The following is a 12,802-nucleotide window of genomic DNA, read 5'->3' as shown; positions in this document are numbered from 1 at the left end:
GCAATGCACTTTTTTTTTTCTTTTCTTTCAAACCACGGCCGCAACATTGTACATGGTAAATGCCGTTTCATTTCCGTAAACGCCGTGCGTGCATGTGCTGCGTGAGTGAAGACCATCCCAGAAAACCAACGTCCAGCAGGCGGGGGCAGGGGGGGGAGGGGAAGGGGGAGAGAAAGAGATGGAAATGAGGAAAAAAAATCCTGAAAGAGCTGAATGCTACTGTATCCAGAAATTCACATGCCCGCGAGACAATCGGGGCCTTCTTTGCGAAGTAAAAGCTGCTTTTCTGTCTCTGGGGTTTTCATTTGCATGTCTACAACTTTGCACCTGCAGGTCTGTTCCAGAAGGCCATCATCCAGAGTGGCACAGCCCTGTCCAGCTGGGCGGTGAACTACCAGCCTGCCAAGTACACGCGGATATTGGCAGATAAGGTTGGCTGCAACATGCTGGATACGACCGACATGGTAGAATGTCTTCGGAATAAGAACTACAAAGAACTCATTCAGCAGACGATCACCCCCGCCACGTACCACATTTCCTTCGGCCCCGTCATCGACGGCGACGTCATCCCGGACGACCCTCAGATTCTGATGGAGCAGGGGGAGTTCCTGAACTACGACATCATGCTGGGCGTCAACCAGGGGGAAGGCCTGAAGTTTGTGGACGGCATCGTGGACAACGAGGACGGCGTGACGCCCAACGACTTTGACTTCTCCGTGTCCAACTTTGTGGACAACCTGTACGGCTACCCGGAGGGGAAAGACACGTTGCGGGAGACCATCAAATTCATGTACACGGACTGGGCCGACAAGGAAAACCCGGAGACGCGGCGGAAAACCCTGGTGGCTCTCTTCACGGACCACCAGTGGGTGGCCCCCGCCGTGGCCACAGCTGACCTCCACGCCCAGTACGGCTCTCCGACCTACTTCTACGCCTTCTACCACCACTGCCAAAGCGAAATGAAGCCCAGCTGGGCAGACTCGGCCCATGGCGATGAAGTGCCCTATGTCTTCGGGATTCCCATGATCGGCCCCACCGAACTCTTCAGCTGTAACTTCTCCAAGAACGATGTCATGCTCAGCGCGGTGGTCATGACCTACTGGACCAACTTCGCCAAAACCGGGTATGTGCTTCCCACGTCAGCTTCTTTCTTCTCTCCTAGTCTGTCTGGGTCCCACATACAAGTGTGGCTCCCACGACTGAATGCAGACATGCTCTCACGCACACACCCGGTAATGGTGGGGGAATTTTACTAGCGTGCTCCCTGCATCACTATAAAAAAATGCTTGTTTCCCACCTGCCGCTTCAAGGCGGAGACATACCTGGCAATTCTATTGCTCTCTGATCCCACAATTTCCAGTCTCAGTAGGACCTCTCTCCTTCGACAAGGAGATAAGGACCTGATCTCCCTGGGCAGCCTTATCAAAACCTGTGTGCCTCATGGCAGATTCTGCTTCTTGTGTACCCACGAGATAAAGCCAATCTCTTAATACATCCAGAAAATACTATGTGCATGTATATACTCTATATTTAATCAGACGTATACATATATACATCTAGAGTGATTTTCTAAGTTATGAGACTTGTTTCCTATACATATACATATATTTACAAATATATTTATTCACTTAAATATGTCCTACATATTTATTTCATAAAAAGGTACATTTCATATATATGTGTGTATATATGTACATATAGGAAATAAATCTATAAAAATATATAGAATATACCTAAAATGTACACAAATAGATACAAATAGATACATATATGTATCTATTTGTATATATATATATATCTATATGTATATATACATATAATTGTATATGTATCTATTTATATATATTGTATATTTATATAGAAATAAATCTATATAAATATATAGAATACACCTAAAATGTACACAAATAGATACAAATAGATACATATATGTATCTATTTGTATATGTATCTATAGGTATATATGCATATAATTGTATACGTATCTATTTATATATATTGTATATTTATATAGAATAAATCTATATAAATATATAGAATACACCTAAAATGTACACAAATAGATACAAATAGATACATACATGTATCTATCTATTTGTATATGTGTGTATATATATGTATCTATTTGTACTTATATAGGGAAGTATAGAAATATATGTCATTTACATATAAAATATATACATAGTATATAAATACGTGTGTGTGTTTGTATATATACATAACCTCAGAGGGAAGCTTATTGGCTCAAATTAGTGGAAACCATATAAACCCACACATACAACAGTTCCCAACAGCGTCCCCTTGAGCAGCGTCTCTGCAAACAAGGAGACAGACTCCCTGACATTTCAAATAGCAGCAAACCTCACACCATCTTTTCATTTTTCTCTTGTCTAATAACACGATTGTGGAAACTAATGGGCTGTCATTCTCTCCTGCCGTCTCTGCTTCCTTCATTAACCTTGAGCCTTGTGCACAGAATTCACCTCGGAGCTGCCCACAGCCCCGAGGGTTGGAGGAGGTCCCCATGGCGGGCCGGGCGTTGGGCTGGGGCTCCCAGCCAGCGGCAGCCCCACAGTGCCCGAGCCCTACACAGCTCGAGACACAAGCTGTGGGGACGCCACGGGCGTCCATGCTTACTTCGGGTTCCAGTGGGGGTCATTCTTTACGGAGACCCCCAATATTCCTGGGCGGCAAGCGGTTCCAGAATATTTTGTGGTCTTAGCAAAAGTACGGCGTGCTTATAGAGTGGCAAGTGTGTGGCACGGACACGCACTTGGAACTGTCAGATGTGACAAGTTTGGTCTAAGAAAGTCTCGTTTGGGGCCGGGGGCGGGGGGGACCACAGGATGTGTGGACTTTTGGGGAAGTTGCTGGCCCGTCGCCTGAAAATTCTCTCTTCGACAAGGACATGACTGAGGTCATGTTTACAAATATTTTTTATACCATCCTTGTTTTGCATCATTATACCATTCCTGCGGCTCCTAAAACTGGGTACTTCAGACAGTGTCGATTAAAACCACAAAAATATCTTGTCTCAGAGTTCGGATGCTGGAAGTCCGAAATGCAGGTGTCAGCAGAGCCAGGCTTCCTCTAAAACCTCTATGGGAAGGTTTCACGCTACTTCCTAGCTGCTGGTGCTTGGCAGGTGTCTTTGACGTGGCTGTCCAGCAACGTCCTTCCAATTCATTCCTGCATCTGCCTCCCAGGCCAGCCCTCCTGGGTCTCTCTGCCTTTACATGCCCCTCTTTTTAAAAGAGTGTCGGTCAGATTGGCTCTTAGAAGTCCCATCTTGACGGATGCCATCTGCAATGGCCCTATTTTCACATAAGGCCCCATTCTGAGGGACTGGGGGTGAGCATTTCAGCCCATGTCGATGTCAAGGGGGAACACGTCAAACATCAGCCCTGTGAAGGGCAGTATAATGTCCGGTTGTGTCACTGAACTCAGGTATGGCTTGCCTTTCCTAGCAAAGTGTCACATTCTTGAAGCAGAAAGCCTCACAGGGCCACATCCCAAATGATGGCCAGCCCATTCACGGACACTGGCGTCCACACACAGCACTCTTAACGTCATATCTAAACACACTGCCGTTGCCTACCTTGGTTAAAACCACATACTTTTTTTCCTTACGTGTGTGGAGATGAACTTCCTATGATTTTCTTAAATGGGAAGCGAGGATCATTCATCACCCGTGTAACTGAACCATTAAAAAACTGGTAAAATCCAAACAAAGCCATTAAATTCTCATTAGAGCCTCTCGCCTTGCCAAAGGCTCTGAGGCCCACACCCTTGCGCTGTTTAAAAAAAGAAAGAGAAAAAGATAAAGGGAATTAATTAATGTCACGAGATGGGAACGAGCTCCTACCACCCAATGGACCTTTTCACCAAGACCTATCAAAGACGGAGCCAGGATTAAAAAACACCACAACGTTCCATGATTGCGTGCTATTTTTAATGTCCTCTGTGCCCGAGATTCTTTTGGACGCTGGTCCCCAAATTTCAAGTCTCTGTGCCTAGCGCTTTATTGGGAACTAGGGTCATTCATTGCAGATGGAATCAAGACAGCATGGAGCAGGTGGGACTTTTAAGCCAATCTGTCTGACACGTTGATAAGATGGCCATCCAAAGATAGAGACACGTAGGCAGGTTGCCACGGAATGTCCTGTGTGGGAGTATCTCGCCATCTGTCCATCACAGCACGTTGCTATGCGGAGACGAGGACATGGCGTCAGGACACGCATCCCCATTTTCATTTGGTGTTTCTTCCAATCTTCTGCACCTTCGAGACACCACGCGTGTTCCTTAGTGCTCACACGTCATACCAGGCACGTGTATGCTGGTGCCACTTGTCATACAACCCAAAACTCAGGGCTGTGACCTTCTGTCTGGGTTTTAATGTCTACATTCCATGGTCTGTTTGTCGTGAAGCACAGAAGAGTCGTGTTGGGAGTATGAGCGTAGGAGGGAGAGAGGGAGGAGAGAGGACAGTTCCTTAGAGCTAAGAGGCTGTTTCCGTGATCTGGGTTAGAAGACTCGCCCCAAACAGGGCTGGAGAAACAACAGCCTAGGTCAAGACAGGTACTAGTCTACAAATAAAGCTGATGTGGAAAGTTCTGATCAAAGAGAAGTAAAAATCTAAAATGAATTTCAAGGTTTACAGAGCATGAGGAAGAAGTGCCCTCTGTGTCATCAACATCTTTGGGAACACGAGACCCAACCGGTCCATAGAATCCAGGTACTTGTGGACCAAACACTGATTTGGTTTGCGTCCTGTGTGGGAAGTGCCAATAAAGGGGACACCAAGGGAGACTTGATCTCTATAGAACACATTGCAACAAATAGCGCTTGGGACAACCAGATGAAGCCTTGTCTATGGAAGGGCTTACTGAAATGGTATCAGAGTTGAGAGAATGGAAAGTTGGTGACCCAAGGCAACCAACACAGATTTCAATTCTTGGATTTGTTCTCAGGACATTGGTGTCAGTCTGCCTCAGAGGCCACGAATTTCGATTTTGTTGGTTATCCTGGGATGAATGTGTATTCAACCTAAAGCGAGAGGCACTTAGGGTGGATGGCTTAGGGAGAGCTGCAACCTACACCTGGTCTTGAAATGACCTTTCCTGCCAAAACACAATTTAAGCTGAATGAAGGAACATCTCCACCTGGTGTGTAGGGGGACATGTGTCATTGGACCCACTTTCTTGGTGCATAATGGGTGGTCTTCTTTTGAGAGGTCTAGGAGCAGATAGATAGTCAGCTACCACATGATGTTAGGTGGAAGGCGGACCTTCCACCATCCAGAAGAGCCCTTGGAGAGTTTACCGCTATTTTTAAAGAAACCATATTGCCTATCTCTAGCAAATAAAATGGATCACAAGAGCTTAGAAATGCACTTGACTATTCCCTGCCAGAAGGATGTCCCCAATGATGACAGGTGAAAATGTGTTTCAGGTGCTGGGAAATGGAGATACAGGTATATGCACTGGGGATTTTACTAGGGAGAGAAGATATGTCCATTTCGTTCTATCCTTAATCATTATGATCTTTAATTTTCCTTATGGAAATTAAAACATGCCGCTGGTGGACGTCAGGTCTAAAAGGCAAGACACTGTTATCCCACTTAGAGGTCTTGCTGTGTTTGGAGAATTTGACCAAAAATAAATAAATAAATAAAATAAAAAAGATGGACTTTCCTGAGCTCTGTGAGTTTATATTGGGTTAAGGGGTCTGGCTGTGCATCTCCAAGAGCTTTAATAGATAGATTGTATCAGGCTAAAGCTTACTTATCTGGATTTTCAAAATCCTCTGCTCTATGCTTTGAGAACAAAATAAACGTGTTTCTTTACCTTTCAAATGCACACTGAATTTCAACAAAAATAGTCCAATATCCCACATGAACAGAAAGCGTTCTTTCCTAGATGCCCCCTGCTTAATAAAAGGTCCACGCAGCTAATAGACCCAATTCAGTGAAATCAGATCGATGGAAAAATAGTAGGAATCCTCACCACCTTTCTTTGCTTTTAGAACAATAAAAATCAATAACAACTGTTTCCATGGCAGATTCCAATTAAACAGGAATTTTTTCAAAAATGTATTCCAGAAGACTCAAAAAAAGGAAACATGAGGTGCTGTATGGAAGCAAACATTTTTATGAAACATTGTAAGAATTGTAAAGAGATAAAAAATTTATTTTTAAATTGATTAATGCTTATAAATGAACACATAAATAAGAAAACTCATGACATGGGGACCTATAATTTTGTTTTATTTTCTTAATCCCATTAGTAAAATAAAAGCACTGCAGTGAGTGTGTCTTCAGTTAAAAGGTAAAATTTCTTTTCCTGTATACCACATTTATAATTATATCTATATATCATATATAGATATCTACATATATAGTACATTTTAGCAGTGTATACTATGGTATATAATATATATTCATCCAGTATATATTGTACTATAAAACTACCATATACTTTTATACAGTATATACTGTATGTAATATATGGTATACCAGATATACTGTGGGATAGAATATATACTACATGTGCTGGATAACATACAGTATATACTGTGGTATATACTGTGGTATACAGTACATGCTATCTATAGTACATAATATACTATGGTGTAAGTATAATTGTCTACAATGTATACTATAGATAGTATATATGCTGTGATATACAATCAAGACTATGTACTTTATATAGTATGCCATATAAACTATAGTATACAGTATATACTATTCACAGTGTATAAGATACTGTGGCATAATGTATACTATAGACAGTATATAATATGCTGCCTATGCTATTGCTTATAGCATATGCAATATAAAAATACAGTATACCATTCAATAAATGTTATGTATAGTGTACCACATATACTGTGGTGTAAGTACACTTTTATCAATGTATACTATAGACAGTATATCTATATTATATATGCTATGATTTATAAATATACAATATACAAATACAGTATACCATATATACTATGGTACAGAGCAAGTACTACGTACAGTATACAGTGAACCTCATATACTGTGGTATACAGTATGCTTTTACACAATGTACTCTAAGGATAGTATATGATATACTGCCAATGCTATGATTCATAATATATGCAATATACAAACACAGTATACTGTATATACTGTGGTGTACAGTCAGTATCATGTGCTGTGTATAATATACCGTATATATTGTGTTATATAGTGTAGCTTGATACAATGTATACTATAGACAGTATATAGTAGATTGTATATGCTATGATTTAGAATACAAATCAGTATACTGTATATACTTTGGTATACAGTAAATATATGCAGTGCATAGTATACCTTATATACTGTGGCATGAAGTGACTACTATATACAGTATGCCATGTACCTAACATACTGTATATGCTATGATTCATAATATATGTAATATACAAATATAGTATACTATATATACTGTGTATACAGTCAGTATCATGTGCTGTGTATAGTATACCATATATACTGTGGTTATACACTATAGTTTGATACAATATATACTATAGAGAGTATATAATAGGTTGTATATGCTATGACTTACAATATACTACAAAACAGTATACTGTGTACCTAATATACTATGTATATGCTATGATTTACAATATATGCAATATACAATTATAGTTTGCCATATATACTCTGGTAAACAGTAAATATGTGCTGTGTGTAGTATACTGTATATACTGTGGCAGGCAGTAAATACTATGCACAGTATGCCATGTTCCTAACACACTGTATATGCTATGATTTGTAATATATGCAATATACAAAGATAGTATACCATATATAATATCATATATCATGTGCACTGTATATAGTATGCAGGATATACTGTGGTATACTGTAAATATGCACAGTGTATGGTATACCATATATACTGTGGTATATAGTAAATACCACACACAGTGTATATTATAGTATACCGTATATTCTGTGATTTACAGTAAATACCATGCACAGTGTATAGTATACCGTATATACTGTGGTATACAGTAATAGCCACATATTTATAGTATACTGTATATATTGCAGTATAAAGTAAATATGCACAGTGTATAGTGTACCATATATACTGTGACATATAGTAAATATGCACAGTGTATAGTGTACCATATATACTGTGACATAGTAAATATGCACAGTGTATAGTGTACCATATTTACTATAATATACAGTAAATGTTATGAACATTTTACAGTATACCATATATACTGTGGTATACACTATAGTTTGATACAATGTATACTATAGACAGTATATAATAGGTATATATATGTAACAGTATATAATATGCTATGATTTACAATATACTACAAATCAGTATACTATATATACCTTGGTATACAGTAAATACTATGCACAGTATACTGTGTACCTAATATACTATGCATATGCTATGATTTACAATATATGCAATATACAAATATAGTATGCCATATATACTGTGGAAAACAGTAAATATGTGCAGTGTGTAGTGTACCGTATATACTGTGGCAGGCAGTAAATACTATGCACAGTATACCATGTTCCTAACACACACTATATGCTATGATTTGTAATATATGCAATATACAAAGATAGTATACCATATATAATATCATATATCATGTGCACTATATAGTATGCTGGATATACTGTGGTATACAGTAAATATGCACAGTGTATAATATACCATATATACTGTGGTATATAGTAAATACCACACACAGTGTGTAGTATAGTATACCGTATATTCTGTGGTATACAGTAAATACCATGCACAGTGTATAGTATACCGTATATACTGTGGTATACAGTAATAGCCACATATTTATAGTATACCGTATATATTGCAGTATAAAGTAAATATGCACAGTGTATAGTATACCGTATTTACTATAATATACAGTAAATGCTATGAACATTTCACAGTATACCATATACACTGTGGTATACAGTATCCACAGTGTACAGTATACCACATATACTGTGGTACACAGTAAATATGCACAGTGTATAGTATACCATATTTACTGTGGTATACGGTAAATACCATGCACAGTGAATAGTATACCGTATATACTATGGTATAAACTACACTTTCACCTGGCATGCACTATACACAGGATATATACAGTGCGTGCTGTCTAATTACATATTGGGCATAATTACAGTATAATACTTTATAGTCCTCTGTCCCTAAGCAATTTGTAGATATTCCACTTTACATATTGGCAGAAGGGGGCAATATTTGTTAAGTAGTCCCTATTTGCCCCACACTTTGTAGTGATTCCTTAACCTCCATCACTTACTTCCAATCCCAGTATTTTCACCCATTCTATAGATGAAGACGATGAGCCCCAGCGAGGCTTACAAGTTTACTCACGACTTCACGCCTGTAAAGGGGGACAGCTGCAGAGCTTAATGCATGGAAATGCTTTGGACAACCTTGCACTGAGGGCAAAGGTCTCTTCCTTAGCAGACGCTGTACCCGTTGATCACTCTATTGTTTGTATCCCACACAAGGCAGGGCCACATGTGTGGACTTGGGGTCTTCAGGGAGGACCTTCGGTCCCCCAGTCTTCTGGCATGTGAGCTGAGAGGCAGGGGCTGGACGTGGGTTTATAAATGCTGCCAAGAAGCTGTTGCCTGCAAAGCAGAAGTTCGAACACCCAGGGCAAGCAATGTGGGTGTGCCGGTCCCAGCTTGTCCTGGCTCCTCCGTGATGTCAGAATGTCCAGGGCTGTCCACCACACGACATTGTGCTATGCATAACCTCAACGTTCTCGAAACAAATAAACATTAAGATGAAGTACGTTTTTATACTTTGCTTGACCAACCCTAAAAATAAATGGAAGAAATGAGAATACAATATGTTGGGGAGGTTGGATGTTCTATTAAGAAAATAGGTGGCAAAGATGCTTAAAAGTACCACGTGCTGTGCATTATCCTTTAATTTTGACGATTCTCTTTCTGCCTGGGCTCACTTATGTGAACAATGGGAAAAAATCTCAGGTTCCAAAGTTGGCCCGGTGCACTTACCATCTGCAGAACCCCTCAGTTTCCGGCACCGAGTGTTACTTCTCTTAAACACATCAACCTCACCTTATCTTAAAGTGTGATCTTATCAAGATTCTTAGAACTAATGGAATATGGTTTGATCTCTATGTGGCTCAGCCTTCAACAGGTTCTCAAGTATATAAGTATCCCTCTTTCAGACAGAGAGCAAACACATGACGCCTATGACTACTGACTCACATTTTGCAATCATAAAGCCTGTTTTTATTTGACTTTTAACATACATTGTACTTATTCAGCCTCCAATGTGTATTCATCTACTGCAGACGCCACTCTTGAGCAAGAAAGGGAATGCCTAGTTTTTGAACAATGGCCTCCAAGTCAGGATTTCTGAGCCTCAATACTATTGGCATTTGTGACAAGAGACTTCCTTGTGCCGGGGGGCTCTTGGGCACGGGAGAATGTTGGACAGTGTCCCCAAGCCCTCCACGCATTCATGGCATGTCTCTCCCCCCATGATGACCCAACATGTTTCCAGACATTGCCAAATGTCCCTGTGTGGGGGGAAAGAATTGGTTCAGATTTATGACGCCAAAGTAGCTACACTTAAAATTTTATAAAACTTCCTACACCCATTTTTTTTTTCACCTTTTCCTAGTTAAAGAGCATTTGATCTTCTCAAAAAATAGTACAAATGTTAGGGAAATGCTGTACGTCCACCATCAGGAATGATGTTTAACATCAAGGGAAGGGAAAGAATGTTAATGAGAACATAAAATGGTGAGCACGTGGGGATTACAGCCGAAGGAGTCTGTGGCTTCTCGGGTCCCTGGTGCTCATCGGTAAACAGGTGTGGTTCCCCAGTTGTCATTCCCTGTGGTATTTGATGAGGAGGTTGACTTGTCCCGTGTCAAAGAGTGTGACCGTTCTCTTTTCTTCTCTCTTCTGCCCCCAGTGACCCGAACCAGCCTGTTCCTCAGGATACCAAGTTCATTCACACAAAACCCAATCGCTTCGAGGAAGTGGCGTGGTCCAAGTATAACCCCAAAGACCAGCTCTATCTGCATATTGGGCTAAAGCCCAGAGTGAGGGATCACTACCGGGCTACCAAGGTGGCTTTCTGGCTGGAACTGGTTCCCCACCTGCACAACCTCAATGAGATCTTCCAGTATGTGTCCACGACCACCAAGGTCCCCCCTCCTGACATGACCTCGTTCCCCTATGGCACCCGGCGGTCTCCCGCCAAGATCTGGCCCACCACCAAACGCCCGGCCATCACTCCTGCCAACAACCCCAAACACTCCAAGGACCCTCACAAGACGGGGCCCGAGGACACCACCGTCCTCATCGAAACCAAACGGGATTACTCCACCGAACTCAGCGTCACCATCGCCGTGGGGGCCTCCCTGCTTTTCCTCAACATCCTGGCCTTTGCAGCTCTGTACTACAAGAAGGACAAGAGGCGCCACGAGACGCACCGGCGCCCCAGCCCCCAGAGAAACACGACCAACGACATCGCTCACATCCAGAACGAGGAGATCATGTCGCTGCAGATGAAGCAGCTGGAGCACGACCACGAGTGTGAGTCCCTTCAGGCTCATGACACGCTGAGGCTCACCTGTCCCCCGGACTACACCCTGACCCTGCGCCGGTCTCCGGACGACATCCCACTTATGACACCAAACACCATCACCATGATTCCCAACACACTGACGGGCATGCAGCCGTTGCACACATTCAACACCTTCAGCGGAGGACAAAACAGTACAAATCTCCCCCACGGACACTCGACCACTCGGGTATAGCTGTGCGGTTCCCTTCCCCGCCCTCGGCTCCTCCCCACCGGAGAGAGGGAGAAAGAGAGAAAAGCAACATCTCCCCGCGAGGAATGTCTGTCATCCCACTGACTTAGGACCGAAACGACCACCACCACCACCACAACAGAAACGCCGCGGGGCCGCCATCGCGCGTATCCCCCGTGGACCCATCCCACGGGCCTTTCCCAGTATTACAAGATCAACTTCTGACCCTGAGAAATGTGAAAACGATTTCATTGCCGTTCCAGGACCATCAACATCCCTATCCCTCCAGCCAACGTTCAGCGTGACGAGGACATCGCCCTCTCTCAAGGACCTGAGTGTTTCCAATGCAACGAGAGAAGCTGACCCTTTGGGAACTCAGCCAGGGACACTTCAAAAAGAAAAAAAAATTTTTTAAATTACAATGGAAAAACAAAACAAAACACAAAGTTCTTTATGTGCCATATGATGGATGGCTCTACGGAAGGATTGAAAGACGGTGGGCTTTTACCCTGCCTATGGAGCTGTGATCCAGAGAGAAGGAGAAGCAGAATTTTCCTATTAAAAGAGCAGACTCTGTAGTAACGTACCTATAGTTCTGTGCAAACCTGTTTTGCCAGCCTGAACTATATTTAAGAAACTTTGTAAAAAAAAAAGAAAAAGAAAAAGAAAAAATGTATATAGCTGTGAGTTTAAACAAAAACACACACAGAGGGTAAAAAAAAAACAAAAACAAAAAAACAAAAAAACAGCAACAACAAACCAACCAACAACAACAAAAAAGCTTTTATTGGTGTTTTCCGTTTGAAAGAGCTTTTACCGACATTGTGCTTTTCATTGTGGTCTGTATGTATATATATATATAAATATACACATTAGTCATTCACCTCTGTTTCCTCCCGGACGCAGGACGATTTTCTTCTTAATTCCTTGCGGTGAGCCAAGACGCGGGGCTTTCTAATGCGTT

The 12,802-nt window shown here is 41.7% G+C and overlaps 1 protein-coding gene across 8 annotated transcripts in view; it reads left to right on the top strand.

The window, feature by feature from the left end:
• Positions 1 to 12,510, top strand: part of NLGN4X (neuroligin 4 X-linked) — a 298,374-nt gene extending 285,864 nt beyond the window's left edge. For all 8 annotated transcript variants that reach the window (XM_032331040.1, XM_032331043.1, XM_032331041.1 and 5 more), the window contains 2 exons: positions 334 to 1,123; positions 10,992 to 12,510. In XM_032331040.1, coding sequence (XP_032186931.1) covers positions 334 to 1,123; positions 10,992 to 11,841 — 1,640 coding nt within the window. In that variant the 3' untranslated portion in view covers positions 11,842 to 12,510. The remainder of the gene's footprint in view (positions 1 to 333; positions 1,124 to 10,991) is intronic.
• The last annotated feature ends 292 nt before the right edge of the window (positions 12,511 to 12,802 follow it).

This window comes from Mustela erminea, chromosome X (genome assembly GCF_009829155.1).
Source record: "Mustela erminea isolate mMusErm1 chromosome X, mMusErm1.Pri, whole genome shotgun sequence".
NCBI classification, from domain to species: Eukaryota; Metazoa; Chordata; class Mammalia; order Carnivora; family Mustelidae; genus Mustela; species Mustela erminea.
This window is presented reverse-complemented; position numbering and strand designations above follow the sequence as displayed.